This window comes from Perognathus longimembris, chromosome 2, assembly GCF_023159225.1.
Source record: "Perognathus longimembris pacificus isolate PPM17 chromosome 2, ASM2315922v1, whole genome shotgun sequence".
Classification (NCBI taxonomy): domain Eukaryota; kingdom Metazoa; phylum Chordata; class Mammalia; order Rodentia; family Heteromyidae; genus Perognathus; species Perognathus longimembris.
The window spans coordinates 91,394,544-91,419,789 of NC_063162.1; the positions used below are offsets into that span (position 1 = coordinate 91,394,544).

The 25,246-nt window shown below is 36.2% G+C and overlaps 1 protein-coding gene across 2 annotated transcripts in view; it reads left to right on the forward strand.

Moving 5' to 3' along the window:
* Tmem196 (transmembrane protein 196) overlaps positions 1–25,246 on the forward strand; it is a 52,853-nt gene that overhangs the window by 24,403 nt on the left and 3,204 nt on the right. For both annotated transcript variants that reach the window (XM_048337825.1, XM_048337826.1), the window contains exons 2-3: positions 19,937–19,993; positions 24,267–24,521. In XM_048337825.1, coding sequence (XP_048193782.1) covers positions 19,937–19,993; positions 24,267–24,521 — 312 coding nt within the window. The remainder of the gene's footprint in view (positions 1–19,936; positions 19,994–24,266; positions 24,522–25,246) is intronic.

Here is a 25,246-nt window from a genome sequence, read left to right on the forward strand (position 1 = left end):
GTGATGCAGTAGGGTAGATTTGAACCTATACTGATGTTGGCTGGTTTCTAAAAGGATCTTGCCCCTATATCCCCTAAGACTATTAAAACCAAGCCAGGTCAGGTGCTGGTGGCTCATGCTTGTAATTCTAAAGCTACTCAGAAGACTGAAATCTGAGAATCATAGTTCAAAGTAGAAAAATCATTGAGACTTTTATCTCTAACCACCAAAAGGCCAGAAATGGAGCTGTGGCTCAAGTGGTAGAGTGCTAGACTTATGGAAAACAAAATTAAGGGACAGTGCCAAGGCCCTAAATTCAAGCTCCAGGATCAGTGCACATGTGCACACACACACACACAAACACACACACAGACACGCCAAAGTGACACACACAACAGGGAGCCTGTCATGGAACATGGCAAAGTTTTGTGTTTGTTTTGGTGTCCAGTTCCCTAGCAGGTAAGGGGCTACTCTTCCTTCTGCTGCCAGAGGTTGGGAAGCGAGTACAGGTTGCCATATAGCTGCCTCACCAAGGCAGGTTGAGTGGCTCAAGTGGTGATACTGGATCAGGGGCAGAGTTTCAGAGTTCTGACCAACACTTGGTTTTCCTAGCATGGGTTTGGGTGTGGAGTTTCAATTCTAGTGCCTGGACTTAATCCCTTCTTTCTCCACCAGGTAAAAGGTGCCTCTCCCCAAGGTGTTTGGAATTAGGAGAGGCAACTCTTCTCTTTCTTCCTTCTTCAGTGCATCTTTCCTTAGGATACTAAAACCAAGTGCCATGGTTTCTCCCCTACTTTTCGTAGCTGGTATTAATGTAGTGTGATGAAGGACTAAATATGTAGGCTGGTGTATCTATGAATAGGAAATCACTGGAAAACATTAGCTGCTGTTTTGTTCTGCTTCTGAAGATAATCTTACAAGCATCTTAGTACAACTTCATGGATTTTAAGAGAACAATTGCTGGGATTAAACTTTAATAATTCATGAATCTAGTCTTCTGCTTTGAGATAGTTCCATACAATTATTTAAGATAAATTTATATATAATAAATCCCAGAATGAAATTTATACTTACCTTACTTAGCCCATTATAGTAGAATACCAACTTTCTAAAGCTAAATCAATTATATTCTTTATAAACTCATTTCTTCTTCTTGAGTGAGTTCTCATCCGTTTTTGAACTTTAGGATTAAAATTCTTTCTTAATCTTCCTGTCTCTTGGGAAGGGTGGTGCCATCATCTTAGAGCAGCAGGTGACAATGGAGCGTGGACATGCTGTGAATCAGGCAGTTCTGGGTTTTAATCCTTCCTAAGATAGATGCATTGTCTAAATATATTTTAAGCAAAACAAACAAACAAAAACCCTTATGCTTTCCTAAACCTGTTGCCTTTGTAAACTAGACTGGCTCTGTGAATTGAGATAGCAGATTTAAAGCTCCTTGATTAGGAGAAGATTATAATAATAATTTAATATTTAATTATTATAAATTTCCTTCCAATTTTAGTTTCAGAAGACTTCATTCTTTCCAAAGAATACCTTTACTGTCTTTTGGTCAGGCAGATATTACAATGAACATCTGTAAATTTATAAGCTTGAATGAAGATAACATTTTTCTGTTGTATTATTTACATTTTTTATGATAAAGGAAACATCAAAGAAAAGGAAAACATTGCTAAGTGATATCCAAAATAATAATAGTATAATGATAGTAATAATAATAACAATAACAATATAGTGATCATGGTACTAATTCATTCCTGATTAAATAAATGTATTGCATAAAAAGGCTAATTGAAAAAACATTTTTAAAACACCATTCATTCCAGCTAGAAGTAAAGACTGGTACTTTAGTTGTAAATTCAGAAAACAGCCCTGCAGATTAATTGGTTGCTACTGCCCCCAAGTGGTAACAAAATTCATTTTTGGAGACTAGACCCTTACAAGCTTTAGGGGGCAAAGCATCCTTTCCACACATTGTTGCACCTAAGTGTATTCCACTCTATTCAATTGTATCATTGCCACCAAAGATCTGCTCTTCATAAAATGGAAACTGTCTTTGATTTGTATACCCAAATTTCCAAAATAGTAACCTTTCAAAATATGAGATGTAGAAGTTTATTTTGATCTCTGCTCTCAAACTTCTTCTAATAAAAAAAAAATTATGCAGGCAGCATAACCAAAATGAGTAAGGAGAGAGTTGAGGTAATATTATGGCTTAGAAGTACTACATTATTCAGCCTTGAGAGTTAGAAAGATTATTGCTGATTTGTCATAGTACACTGTATCTCTCCATGGGATTATGACAATGAAACTTATATTATTAGTAGTACATGCTAGTTTACAAAAGGTACAAGTGTTCAGATACCAGTTCTGCCACTTACCTGCTCTAAGACAAACAAAATATTATTAGAAGATTAGATTCCTTCACTGAACTATGAGGAAAAACTTAGGTGATGTGTAAAGTGTAACCCAGAACCTGTCAAGTATTCAGTAAAGGTTTATCATTAATACTACTAGTACTACTACTACTATTACTACTACTACGGAGATACTTTCCCTAAACTGAAGAATTAATAGACTATCAACCTGACCCTGTAAATGCACATTTGGAGAAGGTCGGCAACAAGCAGTTCTACAAGAAACTTTGCCAGCGTGATAACTATGTTTTGTGATTTTTCTGGTTTGAAGAAGCATGCTGTAGAGTGAAACGAAATCAAGACATTCTCTGAGCTGTAAATCTGATCAGGCAGTCATGGTTCCTTCTTGTAGAGGCTCTGGGAAAGACAATTAAGCCTATTTTAGTTTTCGTCACTCACACAGTGCTATAAAGAATATGAATCAGTCAATGTTTGTGGGAAATGGCCTAAAATATAAAGTCTGTATGTTAATGCCAAATATAACTTCATACAATATGAACTATAAAAAATCACCTGCTATTAACTTTAAGTAACATGAAATGTGCTTTTTTAAAGTAGTACGGTTAATTCTTCAGTAAATTTCACCAAACTTACACTATTAACTGATTCTTCTATAGCAAATTGTCTCTGGTAACCACGACATCTGTACCCAGGACACTGAAGGAGCCTAAATTGACTTGTGCATTATCAGAGCTAGATTGCATAATACCCCGTGTGTGACACTGAACCCCAGTTCTCTGAAACTGGGGCACCTAGCCAAATGGCAAGTTGCTCTGAACCACAAGGTCAGCATATTTCACAGGATTCTACTTCAGCTCCTTGTCAGAGTTATTCCAACTCATCATTGGTGTCCTGTCACCTTCTCCCTAAGGATTTACAGTTAGAGAATGTTACAGTTAAAGAAAGCCCAGGTTGCTCTCTGGTCATGTCCATTCATTAGGGAAAAAAAAATAGCCTATCAGTGGGTTGAAGTCTTCCTATATGTAACTCAGCTCCAAGACCAATCAGATTTAACATCGAAATCCAGAAATAATAGCCCACATTTTGAAGTACCTACAGTTTCCTAGATAGGCCTTAGAATAGATTCACTTTGTGAATGCAACACATCATATAATTTCAAACACAGGAATGTTTAAGGCCTCATCACTTTAAAGTAAATAAAATACAGGTTCTCTGAGTTATTTGGTCTTAAAACATCTGGGTAGAAATATGAGTGACATGCAAAAGAATCTTCTTTTTGATAAAATAAACCTAGGATACAACAAAGGATGGCACCAGTTGATAGCAGATGACCATGGAAGTGATCTCTGGCCCTTCATCTCCTAAAGTTTGATATCCTCACAGGATTCTCAGTACAGGACACTTGGCAGGATGTGCAATGGAGCAAGGCTGGAATATTAGATGAATTCATTGTTAGTTTTCCTTTGTGTCCCCTTGTATTTCAGTCATGACCCTTTGAAAGTAGCTGAATCTAAATGAGATACATGGAAAGGGACTTATTTTAAGTTTTACTGCAACTGAGCAAGAACACCAAAGGAACTCTGAAGTATGATAGTGTCCACAAAGATTTAACAAAAGCTTCTTCATCTGGATGTAGTGGTCATGCCTGAGGTCCCAGCTACTTAAGAGGCATAAGTAGGAGTATTGCCACCTGAGACCTGGACCCAGGTAAAAACACAATACCCTACCTAACTTATAGCAAAATGAGTCTGGAGTTATGGTTCAAATGATGAAGCACTAGCAAGTGACAGGACCTGAGTTCAAATCTCAGTATAGCCTGCCCTCAAAAAAACAAAACGTGAGGAAGGCCTTGGGAATGTGGCTTAGTGCTAGAGTGCTTGCCTAGCATGCATGAAGCCCTGGGTTCAATTCTTCAGTAAGAGATAAACAGGAAAAGCCAGACGTGGAGCTGTGGCTCAAGTGACAGAGTGCTAGCCTTGGGCAAAAGACGCTCAGGGACAGTGCCATGCTCCCGAGTTCAAGCCCCAGGACTGGCAAAAAGACGAACAAAACAAAAACAAAAACCCAAAACCTTGAAGAAGAAGTTTGTGTTACTGTGATAGGCATAAAACCTTTAACTGAGAACATTTTGCAATTTACTTTTTAAAGAGAATATTTAGTCAGGTTTTTTCTTCCATAATAAAAGGCACAATGTTGATGACAGGAATCACAAGCTACCATTACTAAAAACATGGCCATGTGAAATTTTTGGCATCATCATTTCTCTACTCACAAAACAGAAATCTTAAAACAGAACTTTTTGAGCTCTAGAAATGTTGAAGGATAGAATCTACATAGTAAATGTTGAACATTTTTTGAATTAACTACAGAAATTAGAAACTTTCTTTCCAAAGAATACTCAGGAAGTCATTTCCTTCTTGGGTCCTTCAATGAGAGTCAAAATGAAAAGACAGTGCCATGAGTGCAAAAGCCTCTCTGCTAAGCCATCCTGCAGGCTGTTTTCCACTGAGACAAATGAAGATTATGCTGAAGCATACTGATGAAGAGTGCAGTGGTTAATAGTTTCTCCAAAAACCCATAAGCCAAGTCTTTTTTACAACCCCACTTTTTTTTTCTTTTAGCCACATTATTATTTCTTCCTGTAACCTTTGTGGGCTTTTCAGTAAGGCACACCTCAGCTTCAGGAAATAGAAAACCTGTCAGGCTTAATCTTTTTGTTATTTTATGAGCCAGTACCTATTATGTGGCAGCTCTGTTGAGAGTACAAGTTATTGCTTATTCATTGTAATAACATCTTACATAACACTAGGAAGGCAAGTGTCAGGTCCTCTATGCAACCTAGCTGATGTGATACAATTGTTGGGTCATGAAGAAATTAGCTAATGAAAGGTCAAAAGAAAAGTTCCCAATGATTTTTATGATGTTTGTCATGCAAAGGAAGCTGAAAACTGCCACATTAATAACATAAATCGATGAGGCTCAGAAACCACCATTCAGAGCTATTCTTAAACAGTCTAAAAATGCAGCCTCTTCCCTGGGTCCTTAGTTCATAAATCATCCGCAATGTTCTTGTACTTCAATTACAATGCTTCCGTCCAGAATCTAGTTCTTAAAAACCTCACTCTCCAGATTCATTTCCCAGAATCTTATTTTAACAGCCTGATTCATGTTCTTGTAAGGTCTTATTTTAGACTCATGGAGACAATGAGGAATTTATAATCTTAGAGAAATTTATGGTTACTTTTCAATTTTATAATTCTGTATTGTTCCTTTTTGAAATGAGATGTGAAATCTCCCTTTTGACCTAGGGAAGCCTTTAGAATGCTGACCATCAAATAGAAGGAATGATTGGAAAGAGGCCATACATGTTTGCTGTTGCATATAACCAGTTTTAAGTTAACTGGGTAGATATGTGGACAGTGGAGACATTTCCCCTCTCAGAAACCTCAGGTGAGATAAAAATAGCATTCTGCTAATCATTGGTTTTCTATGGAATTTGGAAATACTTCATATGGTTTACTTTCTAGTCCCTTGGTTTTCTTGTTACCAATTATGTATACAGATGGGATCTAGGAGAAACATATTCAGAAAGAAAATGATGCTGATCCAAAATATGCACAATAAAATTTACCAGAGCGAGAAAAAGCACACATAGAGTGAATATAAAATTATTTCCTGTGTTTGTTTCGGAGTTCTCTAATCAACTACTGCAGACTCCCAAAACAGGAGAGCAGGAGAGATAGAAACACTTAGGTAAGAAAATGTCCATTCCTTCATGTCTCTTGAAGAAGGAATTCCCTCAATCTTAGAGACTGTGTTTGGAATACTGTCAGTAACCCCTTCAATGTGAATTTCCAGGTCCCTAATAGTTCAACATAATTGGGAAACAGAGACCCAAGTTAAGCTCAAAGGAAAGTTTAAAACTCTTCTTCTACACCCAGTACTTTTATGAAAGAAATCATCAAAAAGAAATTGGCATACATTGGCATAAAATGTCTAAAATCAGGTCTAGAGAAAGCAATTTTAATTTCATTCTCCTATGACTGATGGGGACATATGAATGAGACACTTAACTTCTGCTTGAATATTTTGTAAAGTAGCTTCACACCTGTAAATAGAAAGATGAAAGTTTTGGGGGAAGAATATGGGCTTTCAGAAAGGACATTGACTCTTTCTACAGGTCTAGAGGGTCTCTGAGATCAAACCCTAGGCTCCAATCAAGTAGCCAGCCTACAGTCCCGACTAACTGAAACAGAGGATCGAATCTCAGGAGCTGAAGATTCCCTAGATTCTATGGAGAAAGACCAAAAATCAATACAAATCCAGTCTAATCAACAAAACAGATCACTACAGGAGATTCAAGACATGATCAGGAAGACCAATTTAAGGATAATAGGTATTGAGGAAAACTTGGAGAAAGAAGTTAATGGGATAGGCAACCTATTTAACAGAATATTAGCTGAGAACTTCCCAAATATCCAGAAGGAAAGGCCTATACAGATACAAGAAGCATTTAGAACCCCAAACCGACCAGAACAGAATAGGACATCCCACTGACACATTGTGATCAAAACAGGATCAGTAGAGTACAACAAACCCTAGGCATCTATTATTTCCCTCTACTGGTTACCCCCCAGGCTTCCACAGCCTCATCAGCTCACATATCTGTCCAGTTTGGGAGGGTTACCCCCACCTAAGGCAAAGTAGATAATTAAATCAGTGTTCTTATCCTCCAGGCAATATTCTCACACCAAAGACAACATAACAGTTACCTTGGGAATGACCCAAGTACAGATTCTTAAATTTGATTCAACAGGGGCCTATGAACCTGAATTTGTAGCAAGTATCCTCATGTTATTCTGATTGAAATAGTCTTCAAAATCATTCTTTGGAAAATTCTTGTTAATGATTTGTAATTTGGGTTATTTGGGCAAAAGTAGGTCTACTTGCTAAAACAGACAAAGTAAGATTCTCAAAGAGAAAAAATGAGCAAAAATCATGAAGATGTAGTGGACAGACCTTATTTAACCCAAGATTGCTGAAGAAATTTTTGCACTGTATGGACAAATATGTCCAGATGTCCAGATGAAATTACTGGTTAAAGACTTGCTTTCAAATGGAGAGATCACTTCACTTTGAATAAGATCTCCTAAAGAATTCCTAGGTGGATTAATAAAGCCAGGACTATTATTGATGTGGCAGAAACCCTAAAGTAAGATATTTCCAAAGATGGAAAAGATGTTAACAACTTATGGTTTCTTTAAGGCCTTTTAAGATCAGCCATTTATCCTCATCAGATAGTGTCCTGAACACCTTCTTCCTTTAGAACATTTGCTTTTGGACAGGCATGTTTTACCAGGAATGGCTCGTGACAACCACAAAACTAAAAAGAAAAAAATTGAACTTATTTTTTGCATAGTGACATTTTAATGTCGTGAAGCTCTTTCTGATATCTTTTGATAATTTTAAAGCACTTATCACAATTGCATGAAAAGAATCTGAAGTTCTTGCAGAATTAAATTTTGCAATAGGACTGAGATATATGAGTGGCAGAAAAATCAGAGAACTGAACTATTACCCTCAGAGCCATGTGCCAATGGCGAGTAACAACAGGATTCCAATGATAGTGCTAAGACCTTGCCTAACTTGTGTGTCTATTCTTGGGGGGTATGGGCAGTTACTGAGGCAAGAGGCTTTAAAGCCTCTTACTCTACCTTAGCTTTTTCTCCCTTTATGGCTAGCACTCTACCACTTGAGCCATACTTCTACTTCCAGCTTTTGGCTGGTTAGAAATAAGCATCTCACAGATTTTCTAGCTATAACTGGTTTTGAACTGCAATCCTCAGATCTCAGCCTCCTGAGTAACTAGAATTGTAGGTATGAACTGCCAGTGCTTCACCTTGTTGTGTGTACTCTTAGACCATGCCCAGCTTTCTTTCTAAGAGAAAGCAAGAGAAATATAATACTAGAGTATGTGGTTATAGGTAGATTGTCTGAATTATTTGGGTTATTTTTGTCTTAACTCAAAAATAAGAATTTTTTTTTATTATTTTCAAACTGATGTACAGACAGGTTACAGTTTCATAGGTTGTGCAATAAGAATTTTATGTCAATCATAACTCAGGGCCAAAGTAAAATCCTTTTCAGTGACATTGATATAGAAAAGTCTGCAATGATGACATATCAAGAGCATCTGAGAATTGAAAGGGAATCTTTAAAAATCAACAAAGGAGTTGTCACAATACTTAAAGAGTCAACAACATCCAGATTATTTTAAACTTTTATGAAGGAGAAGATGAGAAGGTAATTAGTCATCTGACCAATTAAGAATGCTTCTGAGAATAGAAGCTAACTAAATATCATTCCGTAAAAATATAAAATGCATTCAGTTTTAAAGTTTAGAATTGGCTAGATTGAATTATTCTGTCTTCATGCATGCTGTAAATCATCCATACATCTACAAATGCATTCATCCAGTTTGAATTTCTATTAAGTTACCTAAATACTTTATTCTAAAAGTATATTTTTGTAAGCCATGCTATGTCAGAGCTGGATGTAAAACAAACAGATGATCTATCCCTTGAACAATTCAAGAAATGGCAAATGAGACAACATTGGATTCCATTTCTATATTTGGAGGATCGTGTTACTTTCATAACTTTCTTTGTTCCCTTCCTTATGAATCTGACCATTAGAGAGCAAATTCCTCTTTTCAATCTTTTTTTCCCTAGAAGGTTAAAAAAATGTTAATATACAAAGTCAAGACCCAGCAGTTCACACAAATAATCCTAACTACTCAGGAGGCAGAGATATGAAGATCATGGTTTTAAACCACCTGGGCAGAAGTGTCCACAGACTCAATCTCCAATTAACCAGCACAATACTGCTTGACTGGATGAGTGGCCCAAGTAGTAGAGCATCAGCCACTAACAAAAATGCTTAATGAGAGCTCCAGGCCCTGAGTTCCATCAACACACCCATGCGCTTGCACACACACATACACACACACACACAAACATATACACACACTTTTCAGTTAATTTCATGAATGTAATGAACTATGAAATCCTTTCTACATAAAGATGAAAGATGTTGGTCACTAAACATGTTAGCTGCTCCCACATGAATATGTAGTAGCTTACAATCTTTTATATGTATGTGAAAAGAAAACCTATTTCATTCTCTACTATAGGCTTTATTTATTTCAAGCTATTTCTTTGGTACTTCTGTGCCTGAACATTCTGGACCTTTCAGATACTGGACATAATTCATTCATACACACACACACACACACACACACACACACACACACATTTTTCTAAACATAATATGTTGGAGAACTTTCCATATCAATGTACAGTGATCACTCATTTTATTTTTTGCTATTATTTCTTTTCTGTGCCAGGCCTGGGACTTGATCCCAGGTCCTGTACTGTCGCTGAACTTTTGTGCTTTAGGCTAGCACTCTACTACCTGAGTCACAGCTCCACTAATTGCTTCTTTTTGGTGGTCATCTGTAGAAAAGAATCTGTAGGCTTTCCTGCCTGAGCTGGCTTTGAACCACACTCCTCTGATCTCTGTCTTCTGAGTGACAAGGATTATAGTCATGAGCCACCAGCACCTGATCATTCTCATGTTTTTAATAGGTGCAGGGAACTCCATTGAATGTAACCAGTTTTCTGCTGGTTGACATTTAGGATTGTCACTTAGAATTCTAATATAAATAATTTAATCCACAGATCATTCTGTTAATGTGTATGTACCTATTAGTAAGATAAATTCTCTGATAAATTGCTAAGGCAAAGATGCACATTTATGTATAACTATGTTTAATACACATGATATTTTGAAAGTTGCTGCCAAATTCCTGTCAGTAGCAATACACAAATATCTGATTATCTAGGTCAAACATATTATTAAACTTTACGACATCTGGTGATCAGATAATTTGCAGAACTTCTCTGAAGTAGTTTGAAATGGATTTTGTGCCATTCTAGGTGAAGTAGCTTAAATGATGGTGCTTGGTGAGTCTTGGTTCTAAAGGTACCAAAAGAGGAAGCCAAAGTTCTCAAACTGCTGCCTACTTTGACAAGGAATCTATTTTTGTCTTCCGATCTATATGTATGACCTAAGTCAGGTAAATTATACCTGGTTTACTTCTTTAACTTTTTTTTATGCAGACGGTCTGTTATGCACTGTGGTTTCAGATATGCAATAATTTGTACAATGGTTTATTCCCAAGTATGCCTTAAGCAGAACAAATGTGTTTTTTCTACATAGTTCCTTGTCTTAATAAATATGTAATATACATTTAAGCAAACTTCTATTTTGTATATTTGTAAACTACAAAGTAAAAAAATTGAACATTTTGTGGAGTTTGTATTTTGCATACTCAAGGTGAGAATTAAGTTTTAAATAAACCTCTAATATTTTATCTGAAAAAAAAACTTCTTTACATTTAAAAGTCCCTTGCATTTCAACAATCATCTGCTCATATCTTTGGATAATATGGATTGATCATTAGTACCTTATTGTTTCTTCAGAGTTCATTTTACATTAGGGATTCTCAACCCTTGTATTTAGCTGCAAATCATTTCCGCGTGTGTGTGTGTGTGTGTGTGTGTGTGTGTGTGTTTGCAATGCAGAAAATTTTTCATATTTTTTAGTTCTTTTTAGCTTATAGTACTTTAATAAACAAAGCTTTCTTCATGGATCATTACTCCAAAGATATTTATCACTTGAAAGTTATAAATTCTATTTCCTACTACCACTCTTATTTTATTGGCAAATTAAACCTATAGACCATAGGCTATTACTCTAATGTGGTGCAAATTGTAGATCTAATTTTGTTTATTCCAGATTGATATATAAGTACACAAACACAATCTATGAAATAACTAACTTTTCAAAACTGATTAGAGATGCCATTTTATTATATGCTGGAATATATATGTATATATATCTCAATTCTATTCCTTTGTTCAATTCTATGCACATGCAAATGCCTTTCTATTTTAATTATTCAAGTTTTAAAATAAGTTTTAGTGTCTGTGATTAACATTGAACAACTTCATAGCTCATGTTACTCAACTTTTTCTCAGAAAGATATTTATTTTTAATAAGAATTATAGACTCGTTTTTCTAATTTTTTAAAAGCATAATTTGGGCTGGGAATATGGCCTAGACTTAAAGTGCTAGCTCATATACATAAAGCCCTGGGTTCGATTCCTCAGCACCACATAAACAGAAAAAGCCGGAAGTGGCGCTGTGTGGTACAGTGCTAGCCTTGAGCAAAAAAAAGCCAGGGACAGTGCTCAGGCCCTGAGGTCAAGCCCCAGGACTGGCAAAACAAAAAGGCATAATTTTCTGGTGTTTAATAGAATCATCTTAACAAGTAGAATTGAAAATGATAGCATACTTTACATTTCAAACTTTGTCCATACATTATAATATTCTTTTGGGAATTATAGCAAAATATCTTTCACTGAATAATTTACAAACAACAGAAATGTATTGCTCACATTTCTGATGACTGGAAATCTCAGAACAAGTTACAATCAGCTTCAGTATCTGGGGATGATTAACTCTGCTTTATAGATGATGTCTTCTTGGAGAGTGGTGAGAATACAGTGCAAATGTATGGATATATAAAAATGAGTTATGCTCACTATGTAAAAAATATAATCCAATAATTAGTAAATATTTTAAATGGTGTGTTCTGGTATGCCCTATGGCTGGAGCTAAAAACATATTCTTTCAGACTTCTTTTAGAAGGAACAATTCCCATTCAACAAACACACCATACTAAATGTCATATTTATTTCCTTTTGTATAAATCAATTATGTTCTTCATTTTTTAGTTTTCTCCTTTTTGGTTAACATCCAGATTATAAAATTTATTTTAGGTAATTATTTTACATTAAAAATGGCGTTTCTCAGCTGGGCGCCAATGGCTCATCCCTGTAATCCTAGCTAATTAGGAAGCTGAGATCTGAGGATAATGGTTCAAAGCCAGCCCGGGCAGGAAAGCTGGTGGGACTCTTATCTCCAATTAACCACCAAAAAATTGGAAGTGGTGCTGTGGCTCAAATGGTAGAGTGCTATTCTTGAGCTGAAGAGCTCAGGGACAATGCCCTGGCCCAGAGTTCAAACACTATGACCGACTCCTCCTCCCCCTCACAAAAAAAGTGTTTCTCCAATTATATCATTTCCATGTTGGTTGTATGCACCAATATTATTAATCTCCATATATTTTGTCTTGCTACCTTCCTAAATCACCTCATTAGTTATAGTTATAGTGAACTTTAGAGTTGTTTCTCTTGGAAATGTTTTAGATCAATCACTTTATTATCAAATGATGATATTCCTCCAAATTAGCAATTTTAGTTGCTTTCCTTTCTTCCTGTTATCATTTGTCCATTCTGACGTTGAACACAAATCTTGTCCATGGGCATGCTTACCATTCTGATGGCCCCATATCAAGGGTTCTGATGATTATGATGACTTATCACTATTGACATTGACCTTGCTTACCTGCATGGGGTAGTATTTCTTTGGTCTCTCCATCCTGAGGTTACCCGTTCTTCCCCCTCTCCATAGGATACTGTATGGAAGGAAATCATTATGCATTAGCTACATATAATGAGGGAAGGAACTATGCTTTACCTTCTTGAAAACCAATTATCTACATGAAGTGTTTAGAATTTTCTGTGTAAAATATTTTTCTTGATTCCTCATTTATTGAATTATAAACATACATTCTTCATCTCTAAAAACTCATACTTCAACAAAAAGAGTAATAAAATAAAAGCAGTAGAAAGAGATTTAAAAGTTGTATACTGGACAATTAAATAGCTATGCAAAGATGTCTTAGGCAAACATATGAAAACCTGTGCTTACATGTAGTCTGCTATTGAAAATAGCACAGATAGATAGAAGATAAAACCTTCCAAATCCCCCCTCAAAAATACTTATCACAAAACAAAAAGGCCCAATATAAACCCAGGAAGAAGTATAAAAGACACAGTTTTTTTTTCTTTCTTTTCTATTGGAGTTTAGCCATTGATCCTAAACTTGCCAAACTTCAGAGATGGTTTAGGGGGCTGGTGGCTGGGGGCAAGGGAGTAGTGGGTTTAATAATAAAGGCACCTGGAGAATGAGCCCAAGGGAAGGATGGCATGTGAGGGCTTTCCAGTGTTAGACTCAGAGCACAGATGAGTCTTTTCCATGTTGGCTTAAGGAGAGGCTGAGTGTTTCATTTCTATAAAAAATAGAATCACTGTCACATCATCAGCCCTCGACACCAGTGGGAAAAATACAGCAGAGGTTTTTACTTATTTAAAAATTGCACATTCCAGTACCACTTTAAAAAAATGTCTTATGTAGTATTTTAAAGCAGTAGCATTCGTATCTTTAAATATTGAATATTAGTTTGTCAGATGTTATGGATATTTACAGTACTGCTGGGTATTAAACCAATACTTCTTATTTTATTGCTCAAATTGTTTCAACTTTGGTCATTGGATTCTCTTTGTTCTTTGGCCTTTTAGCAAACTTCAGTCAATTTAGGCTAGTTTGTTTGTTCAGGCACTCTATAATATGCTTCAAGCTCAGGTTCTGTATGCCCTTTCCCACTGTTTCTCCAGGGATAAATGACTTCTTTAACTGAAGAATAACATTAGAAATTAGATCTGGTGATAGGTGTGCACATTACTGTTGGGGTCTTTCTCGTAGGTTTTGTCAGCTGACTGGGGATAATATATTGAGATGATACTAGTGTGTATGTAGACATAGCTCTAAATATTTCTATATGTAGCCATCTCTATATTGAATTTAGAATAACTTAATACTGGCAATTCAGTTCTAATTGCTTACAATGTAGGTCATTCTACTCATTCTTTCTTCATCATGGGTAAGTTCTTACTCCAATGCTATATATAATTAAATTCATTGTTTAATTTCAATATAAATACATAGTTATGTCAGAATTGTTGGTCAGCTATGTCTGTGGGAAACAGCTGTATTAATACAGTACCTAGGAACATGTTTGGTTTGGCTTTGTTTTTCTTTAGTTTTTCAGACCACTTTCATAATTACCCAAGTCATTATTAATCCCTAGCCTGCTGCAGTGAAATTATCTCAAAAATTGAAAAAAATATTATTTGGTTATAAAACATAATCAATATTCTATCCTGACATTCTTGACACTCCCTAGGTAATTTTTTAAATTTTTCTAAAGTTTGCATATATTGAATTTTTGTGCTATGAGGTTTTAACAAAGGCATAACCTCATTTGTTCACAATTACAAAGTCATACTGAGCAATGTTACTGCCTTAAAGATATTATCTATACTTCAACTACTCAATTTCTTCTCACCTGCAAGCAACTATTCTTGTTTCTTTACTAGCTCTATTGTTTATTTCAGAATGCCATATAACTGACATTATACTGTATACAATATTCATCTTCTTTTGTATTTATCGGTATGAATTAAAATTTTTACCCCTATCTTCCAATCTACTTGTGTTGTTCTTGGGGCTTGAACTCAGGCCTAAGAACTGTCCCTGAGCTTTTGTGATCAAGTTGGACTCTCTACCTAATTTAAGCCACATCTCCACTTTCAGCTTTTTTAGTGATTAATTGGAGGTAAGACTCATGAACTTTCTTGCCCTGGCTGGCTTTGAGCCGTATTCCTCAGAATTCAGCCTCTTGAGCATCTAGCATTACAGGTGTGCACCATTGGTACCTGGCTTGATTTCATATTTTAAGAATCACTGGTGGGGCTCTTAGTGTGATTATCTCATAGTTCATTCATTCACCAATGAGAACAATTTCATTTGCTTCTAGTGTTTGTCAGTGATACATAAAGCCATCTAACATTTTGATTAGATGAGTGACACCTGTAAGATTTACTAGTTGTTTTACTGTATATTTTGCTACTTGATCTCTTCTTAAAGTCATTCTATTAAGAAAATTGCCTATTATTGTGGAGTTTTGTAGAAGGTATTGGAGTTATATTTTATTTCCTCTGTACTGAGTACTCTCATTTAATTATTTAAGACAACAAATTTTAATCCATCCTCTCACAGGAGGTCTAAAATGGGTGCACAGAGCTGTATTTCTCCCATGTGCTCTAAGGAGAATCTATTTCCACTCCAGTTTGCAGAAACTGTCCACATCCTTGGACTCAAAGTTTTCTTCCCCTGCGCTTAAAGCCAGATCTGTAGGATTTTCATTCCAGTTTCATTTCTGTCTCATTTTTCTGTTTCATTTCTGTCTCATTATATACTTTTCTTCTTGCTTTTATCCTAAAAGACCCCCATAATTACCTTTAAAATGTAGTCTTTCCACAACAGTCTCCCCATCTCAAGACCCTTAGCTTAATCACATTTGCATTTTTGCCTTATGAATGATATTTCCATTTGTTTCATTTGAACATAGATATCTGTGGAAGATATAATTATGTCTACCTACATGCTGTTGACCAAATATGGATATCTTTCTTAAAATCTCATCTGAATAGCATATGGACTATTGGGTGGACAATAAGGCTCAAAGTACAGCTTCTGTTATTTCAGAATTGTGTGTTTTTTTTCTGTTCTAAAATGGAAGGTGTTGCTATTACTTTGCCAGGGACTTAATGCTATTGCTTCTTAAAAGAAAAGTGCTCAGGATAGAGCAGCATTCTGCACATCTCCCCTCATACACACAGTGCATATGACACACAACACACATACACGCATGTAACATACACATACACAGACACTTGCAGGATCACAGTATCTCTTCCTGCCACACTTTGGGACCTATGACACAATTTCCTTCCTCCCTTTCATATTTCCTTTGGAAGAACTTGACCCTCCCTGAGGTACTTGTATCCATGGACTTCAGTTCCCAGATAGGTTCTAGAAAAGATTGCATTCTGCAATTTATCAATTTTGCCTTGTTCATGTGGAAGCCATATGTTTGTATCTTTGAACACAAAAGCAGTAATATTCTCCCTTGTACAAGTATTTGACAATAATATAGCAGAAATCTTTATAATACTTTCATAAAGGAAATATGCTCAAAGTGGAGAACACTTTCCCTAAAAACTCCATTTTATCCCACAAATCCAAGTCTTAGTTATCTATTGAATCTATTGTAAATTGGAATCCAATACATTTTCTTTTGGAGGACTAATCGAATTTCTTTTATTCTGTAGTATTTCATTTCTTATATCTGTACTGGCTGGACCGGTACTGCTTCAGAATAAAAGCAAAGCATATAATCTTTCTTGGAATTACACAGCTCATTGTCTGAGAAACAAAATGCTTTTTCTCATGTGAGACTGTGTCTTTCACTCATGGTTTGTGTGTGGGTGTGTCCATGCACATACCACACACACAGAACCAGTGATCAGCTATACTTCCTTTTAACTAATTATTGTTGTTGTAGTTGTGTTGGAACAGGGACTAGAATTCAAGGCATGCTTTATTGCTCAAGAGTGGCCCTCTATTACTTGAACCACACCTTCATGTCTTGCTCTTTGCTGGTTACTTGAAGATAAAAATTTCAAAGTTTCTGCCTTAGTTTGCTTTGAATTTAGGTGTGAGCCACGTAGTACCTGGCTGTAAATTCAATTTTTACTTGCTAAATGATTTTCATGATGAAGATATGTTCTATGAACTCTAGATAAAGTTATGAAACAACAAGATGATATTTTGAAATATTACAAATTCCCTTATAAGATAGGAACACTTAACGTTAGACTATAACACAATGGTTTACTTTCAAATTGGTTTATTACAACAAAAATTAACCATGACAGTGGCAAAGAGAATAGCCATATGTAAGCAGATGTCCACTGAATGCTCCTGGTTGGATTTCCAGATATATTGTACACTTGAACTAAAAGTCCTTTTTGAAAAGCATTTCATTATATTCTTAGAGGCAAATTAACTCAGACTCTTAACAAAATCTTCACTTCTATGTATGATTGCTGACTTTCTGAACTTATAGTTCTGAGATCCCCATATGTACATTGTGAGATCTGACTAACTTTAGTCAACATTCAAAGTCCCTAGCCAATGGAATAAAAGGCCAATTTCTACTTCTCATGTGGAGTGTCCCCTTTTTCTTCTCTATACATTACAATGACTACATTTAAGCCAAGTGTTCTTAAATTGTACTAAGAAATTTTACGATTTTATATATTTCCTGTAACATGTATCTATTTTTTTCTCAGTTTTCCTCTAAGAATGTGGAATGTAGAGCTTGAGTACCCTAACAAAAGTAACTCTTAGTTTTGCCCTCCAGAGCCAAGTAAAATGGAAAAATACTGCTTAATTTCCTTACTACTCTACCTTCTCGTTCCCAGCCCTGAAATCTTATCCCTTAGCTCCCCCCAAGTGAAATGGGACAGTAAGAAATTACAATTATTGCTTCCACTTACATGATTCAAACAGGTGGCTAGAATGTAGATCTCTGCTTATGCTCCTGTCATTATTTGAATTTTACTGCAAATAAATATTGATTATATTTATAGACAGGTCCAAACAACACAAAACTATACTGTATTCATATTATCTCAAGAATGAATGCTAGGTGAGTGAACTTTCTGGCTGAATAATGATTAGATACAGAAAAGTAAAGAGAAGGATGTTTGAATTTTTAATCTAAAACTTGGTGCACTAAATACATAATAAGAAGTACTTAGGCATAACTTTGAAATTTAGGAGGTAGAATCAGTAAAAAAGACTCCACAAGAGGTCAAACAGGTTTATACTTCTGTAACAGAGGGTGATGAGAACATACTCCCTCAGAAATAGCTTCATAGGACATTTTAAGTATTCAAGATTCATCAGGTTCTGGGCTTCTATCTTTTCATAATTGTATACTACTCAAATTATTTTGGTACATGCACCTTCATAAAGTGTTGTCTTTCTTGTTATTTTTATACGTTGGAGAAGGTTGAAAGAATTATCCAGTTTTGTTGATTGAATAAATGATTGTGATTCCTTCCTCACTGATTTTAAATGTCATCCAAATTATGTACCAAATTCTCATATCTCCTTGTGTGCTTTGTCTTTTTGCACCACTGCCTAGCCTACAACCATCTTGCTCTCTTTCTTTCCTTTTTTACTCATTTTTGGTTTTTTTCCTTCAATTTTTATTGTAAAGCTGATTTACAGAGGGGTTACGTAAGGCAGGTATTGAGTACATTTCTTATTGAATAGTGTCACCTCTTCCCTCATGTCCTCTCAGTTTTCATCTTGCTGTCTTACAGGAAAAACTATGTTACAAAAGTTTCTCTTACTTACTATTTTTCAGCAAATTTTATGGGTGCTTCTTACATGCAAATTAGTTCAGATAATTTATAGAATATTTGATGTATTTAAAAAATATACCCAGGGGCTGGGGATATGGCCTAGTGGCAAGAGCGCTTGCCTCTTATACATGAAGCCCTGGGTTCGATTCCCCAGCACCACATATACAAAAAATGGCCAGAAGGGGCGCTGTGGCTCAAGTGGCAGAGTGCTAGCCTTGAGCAAAAAGAAGCCAGGGACAGTGCTCAGGCCCTGAGTCCAAGGCCCAGGAATGGCAAAATATATATATGTATGTATATATATATATACATACATATATATGCATGTATATATACATATATTTTTTTATATACCCAGGCCTGAAATACTTAGTTGAAGCCAGTTACATTGTTAGTTCCTATCTGAAATAGCAAATTTTTAAAAGTCATATGGAAATGAGTTTCTTATTTACATATTTTATTTATATATGCATATAGATGCATATATATTCATTTATATATTTTATACAGTTAGGCCAAGTCAGTGATATGTGTAAATTTAGAGTTGATGGCCTTATATGTTTCTATGCAAATTTAACTAGTTATCATTTTTATGATAACCAGAATGTCTATATCATTGGTAGATAATGAGTTGTAACTGCTTTTGCAAAGCACTTAAGTCATGAGTTTCCTGGTTTACGTGAAACCATGTGACAATAAGTTCCTATCTTCAAATGTTTTTACAGGTATGCACAGGGGTCCCTTTTGGTAGGGTAAGTTTCCATTTCCATTTGAAAGATAAGAATGATGCACCTGTAGAGAAACAGCTCGTGTTTAGTGCCCTATCTTTTTATTGGTACCAGATTCCCTATCTTTTGCATAGCCTACTAAGTTCTAGCTGATCAGCGTGAATGAGTGTATCCTTCCATTTTTCCCCCTGAGGAAGCAGGAAGGGAGAAAAAAGCAGTGAAACAAAACCAGAAAGGACAAAGCTCTAGTGTCCTTGATGTTATAATTTTCCCTAATGCTAAATTAGGCAAAATGGGTTCGTGTCGATGAAATCCCACAATTACATTTAGTGACATTGTAAACATTTTTTCATAAAGTATGAATGTACTTTCAGCCCTTACACTTTTAGAATGAGGTATTTTCCTTTCCTAGTTTTTGATGGTGAAGTAAAATCATTTGGGCTTCCCTGGAGCAAGTGTCATGAATGAATTACAGTAGGCCAGGATCTAAGAGTTCTCTTACCTTTAAATAAAAGAAAATAATTGTCTTTTTTTTCCTTTTCAGTTTCTTCTTTGTGGTGTGTGTGGAATATTGTGCGCCAAAAAAAAATCAGGACTTGTCGTAAGTTTTTGCCTTGTTGTAAGTTTTTTACTTGTTTGTGTTGTGCATTGGAATATTTGAAATATGGGAATTCAAAAGCAAACTTGACAACTACCAAGTAGTTTTACAGAATGTTACAAACTTGGAATGAGAAGGAGATTGAAATATACTGGTTTTCTTGTTCAAATAAAACTAGTATTAAAGTCTGTGACAAAACAGCAACATAAAAAAAAATGCCCTGAGATATTCTTTAAAGACTTGAAAAGGCTAATTTGAATGTATGCTGTGGTTGAAAGTCTTTCTGAGTTTCCACTAAAAACCTTCCCAGGCAATCACCTGAACCCTTCAGTGAGCTGAAGGTAAAGTTTGAGTCAATCGCAAATTTAGCTTGTTAAGTATAAACCTGCCCTTAAGCATTACTGGCTTTCTTTGACTGAATCTAATTTTGCAAAGCACCAAGACTGCTGTGTTGCTAAGGTTCTATAGTTAATTCTTTTTTTTTTTTTTTTTTTTTTTTTTTTTTGGCCAGTCCTGGGGCTTGGACTCGGCCTGAGCACTGTCCTTGGCTTCTTTTTTGCTCAAGGCTAGCACTCTGCCACTTGGGCCACAGCGCCACTTCTGGCCGTTTTCTGTATATGTGGTGCTGGGGAATCGAACCGAGGGCTTCATGTATACGAGGCAAGCACTCTAACCACTAGGCCATATCCCCAGCCCCTATAGTTAATTCTTAAAGATTTATTTTATTTTATTACTGTGCATGCGCCCGTAACTGCGTTCAGATGTTTTCTGGTCCTGCCGTGGGATTGTGTGTTGTGGAAAATGTTCCAGTTAACTGAAGCACAGGCTGGAGGAGACCCACACAGGCTCCAGTGAAGTTTTATGAGCATTTTCAAAGAAGGAAAAAGCATGGTTATTTTATTGAGTCCTAGAGGAAAGATCATAAAACGTTACAAATTGGTAAAAATCAGTGCTACACAAGGCCTCTAGGAAGAAACTTTTTATATTAAAAAGAAAAAGGGTTGTTAAGAGAGAAGCCTGATATAGGAGCAAGGCCTGGAACAAGGAGGACTGTGATTATTTTTCTTTCACTTCTTTCTTTTATTATGCTGTTTACCCCTCACTGTCCCTCCTGGGGAGTGCACCCTGGCTAAGCAAATACTCTACCACTGCCCTTTTCCCACATTATTGGTAAAGATGTTTAGCTGTTGTCTATGATTCTATCATTCTTTAGACTTGCCCTTCACTCTTTCTACATTTTTTCTCTACCAAGATTCCTTATGGCTTTGTATTTAAAGAAAAAAAGAAGGAAGGAAAGAAGGAAGGAAGGAAGGAAGGAAGGAAGGAAGGAAGGAAGGAAGGAAGAAAGAAAGAAAGAAAGAAAGAAAGAAAGAAAGAAAGAAAGAAAGAAAGAAAGAGAGAAAAAGAAAGAAAGAAAGGAGGGAGGGAGGGAGGGAAGAAGGAAGGAAGGAAGGAAGGAAGGAAGGAAGGAAGGAAGGAAGGAAGGAAAAAGAAAGAAACAAAGGAGGAAAGAAAGAATAATCATTTTTCTGTTCTGCTTTTCTAATTCTGTTCTAAATTTATAGGGCCTGAAGATTTTAGATAAGTGTTAGTTCTGTGTACTTTGAGAAGGTAGACAGCATCCTCTGTACTTTCTTTCCCATTGATGGAAAGGATCCCATTGATGGCATTAAGCCTCAAGCAATCTATAGTCCCCAATCAGTCTAGAACCTTCTGCCTAGTGGCATTCAATAATTGCATATGGTTATGAGCTTGCATACAAAATGTAATGTTTAATTCTTAGGTAAATTAAGAACATATGTTAATAAAGTACCATGCTTTTAAAGAATTAATGAGAATAACTCAGTAAAGATGTGGGCTTTCTTGTGATGGTAAATTAAAATGAATATTAATTCATTATTTGAAGGCTAGAATATGTCTCTTCATATTTTATGAGAATGTGTAAAGTATTAAATACATACTAAAGAAACAGCACATCAGCTGTCAATTAAATTCATAACTGTTTAATATTACTTAAAATTGTGAGCTATGAGTTGCTATATTGGGGGGAGGGATGATTCTACCATTTGGTAGCCAATTTTCAGCAATTTACTTAATCAAGTATAAATAGATTTTACTTTTCCATCAATGGTTTTCAGCCCTGATGAAGCAGTGTTGGAATAAGTTGGAGAAATTAAACCAACTACTGTACCATCACCTTTCTTCCTGGTGCTATTTCATTCATCCATAGCAATATCCTGTAGTATTTCACTCATCCATCCATTTACACAGGAACTTTATGCACTGAGCTGAGATATACTGAGTGTGTCACAATACACTCAGGGAGAATCATTATAAATCATTTGCTTTACTGCAATGCCAGCAGTTGCCTCAAACAGGGATAGCAGATGCTAAGTGCTCAGTAAACACTTGCTAACCTCAACTATAAACAACGAATAATGCCTGCTAACAGAAAGGTAAATGGTAAAGTAAGTTATAAAGCTGTCTGCCATGGGGAACTGTAGCACAGGATGTAATCTGTGAAGTCTAGGAAGCCTTTCAGGAAAGTTTGAGATTTGCAGTTTGCAAGAGTCCAAGGAAAATGTGAAATTATTTGCAGTGAACTAAAGATATCCTTGAGTGGTATGGGTCAGAGGGTGGGGCATAGGGAGAGGGCAGGGAGAGCAAAAAGAGGTAGAGAACAAGGAATATTAGTATGCATTACTATACAGGGAAGGTTAGGACCAGAGGTGTGGTGGTAGACTGCTTTCTTAGCATGAGGCCCCAGGTTCCATCCCCAGCAAGTAGGTGTTGGGAATTGGGTGGAAAAGGGTGATTGGATACTATAATACAGAGAATAGAAATAGGATTGCATCATTAAATAACTATTACCTTAGAAATCTACAGGAATGATTTTGTCAAAACAAAATTATTCAAGTTTTTAAAATAGTCAATTGAGTTTCTCAAGTTAATGCTTACAGGGCATTTATTGTAAAGAATGCGTTGTACTTCATTCCAGTGGGGATCCTATTTAGGTTGCACAACTCTACAGGTTTAAACTATTGCCTATCCAACAATAAGATCAAAAATCAAACTTTCAGTACAAGTAAATGGTATTTTTGGAATACCTATTATATTTATTTCATTGTGGTGCCACAGAATGTTACAAAAGATTTGGAATATAAGGACAACTCATAATTCGTTCAGAAGATAGATAATGAAATAAACACTGAACAAGAAAAAGAATTTAAATTCTGCGTGTTCAGACAGTAGAAAATTATAAATATTTGAAAGTAGGGAAAATGAATGAAAATTCAATGAGGAGGTATTAAATACTTGGAAAGAATTGACAGGGTGGACTGGATTTTGGTCAGAAAATCCCTAAAGATCAGTGTTACCTGATCACTATTCCTTTTTTCAAAATGTGTACTAGTATCTCTCTCAGAGGACAACTAAGGCAGCTGACACATTTGTTACTGTTCCTAATGTAGGAGCATATCATAGTTATTAAATAAATATTTTAATCTGAATCTAGCTAAAAGATAAGTTTGTTTACTTCAGAAGATATAGCCTTGACTTCAAATTATTTGTTTTTTTTCTTTATATTTTGGGAGGCAGAGGCGAGCATGAACTTAGGAACTTAAATTGAAAAGCAAGCATGCTACTGTTTAAGCCACACCTCCAGCCTTGTTGCTTTCAATTATTTTGTGGGCAGGATCTTCCTGCTTTTCCTCCAATAGTTACCTTCCTCCCTCTGCCCCCACTGAGCTGGGCTTGCACATGGACCTTCATTTCTGGCTTGTTTTTGAACCGGTATTTTGTTATCTTCTTTCCCTAGGCCAGCCTCTATAATCTTCATGTTTTTGCTGTCTCAGTAGTTGTGATTCGAGGAATTTGCCACTATAGCAGGCTTCAATTTCCAAAACACTATAGTCTTCGCCCTTCACCCATGAGTGAGACTTTAGCAGAATCTTAGCTGATAGGCTCTCTTGCCCTCTTTGAAACACCAAAAACACTCTCTCTCTCTCTCTCTCTCTCTCTCTCTCTCTCTCTCTCTCTCTCTCTCTCTCTGTAGTTGATTGAAGAGTCTTATGAACTATCTTGTCCGAGCTTTCAAACTGCTATCTTCATGTCTCAGCCTCCTGAGTATCTAGCATAACAGGAGAGAGCCACTGGCACCCAGCACCTTCTGTGTTTTGTAATTTAGCAGTCCTTGACAGGCGACAGCACTGGGGTACTGAGTTCTGGGTGGTTTTTGCCATTCCAACGTTAATGTCCCCTTTCTTTTCCTTATCAGATGATCCTCTTTTCAGCCTGTTGTATCTGTGGACTCATTGGGGGCATCCTCAATTTTCAATTCCTTCGGGCAGTCACAAAGAAGACCTCCTCCCTGTACCCTCTGCATCTCGCCTCCATGTCTCTGGCGTGCATTGGAATTGGGGGCTGCACTCTGTCTTCCTGGCTCACATGTCGTCTAGCCAGCTATGAACAGAGAAGGATGTTCTCAGAGAGGGAGCATTCCCTGCATCATTCTCATGAGATGGCTGAGAAAGTGAGTTTTGTACCTTTGCCTCCGCTGCTGTCCCGTGATGAAGACTGCAGTCTAGGTGAAGCATTTTGCAAGCTTAGATGACAATTTGGAGGGATGAGCTTATATAAGGTTGGCCCTATTGGGATAAGAAAATAGTTTTCAATTATTTTGTTTTATTCTCAGCCATTTGTAGGTGCACCTATTTTCAACAGACCTTCGTTGCCTCTCTGTCTATTCAAAACCACATTTCCTAAAATAGCATTTCATGAAATATTGAGTACCTTATAAATATGGATTTTGATGTATCAAACTGAAGCAAAACACACAAAGTAAATACAATCTCCATTCAATATATTGCCTGCTTTAGAAATCACACGAATTCCTTTTGCTAGCTCATCCTTATGCCTGTAAGGAGATGCATTTGATTATGTAAATCAGATCTTCCGGTACAAAAGGGGCCCTTTAATAAGGCAACAAAAAGTCCTGTCTACCAGTGCAGATATTACAATTCATATAAAGCTTCATTTAAGTCTCATCTAAACACGTGCACATTTGGCTAGCTTTGCCTGTGTTTTAAACAATGATCCTTGCATAATTATTTCAAGCAGAAAGTTAAAATAATTGTACACTATATAGGGAGCTAACTGTCTCTATCTCTCCATTTTGTTGTGCATTTCTTCATTCAATTTCTGCTAGTGGAGCTATTAAAGAAACTGGATTTCACTGTAAAATGAACTCACTAGGAA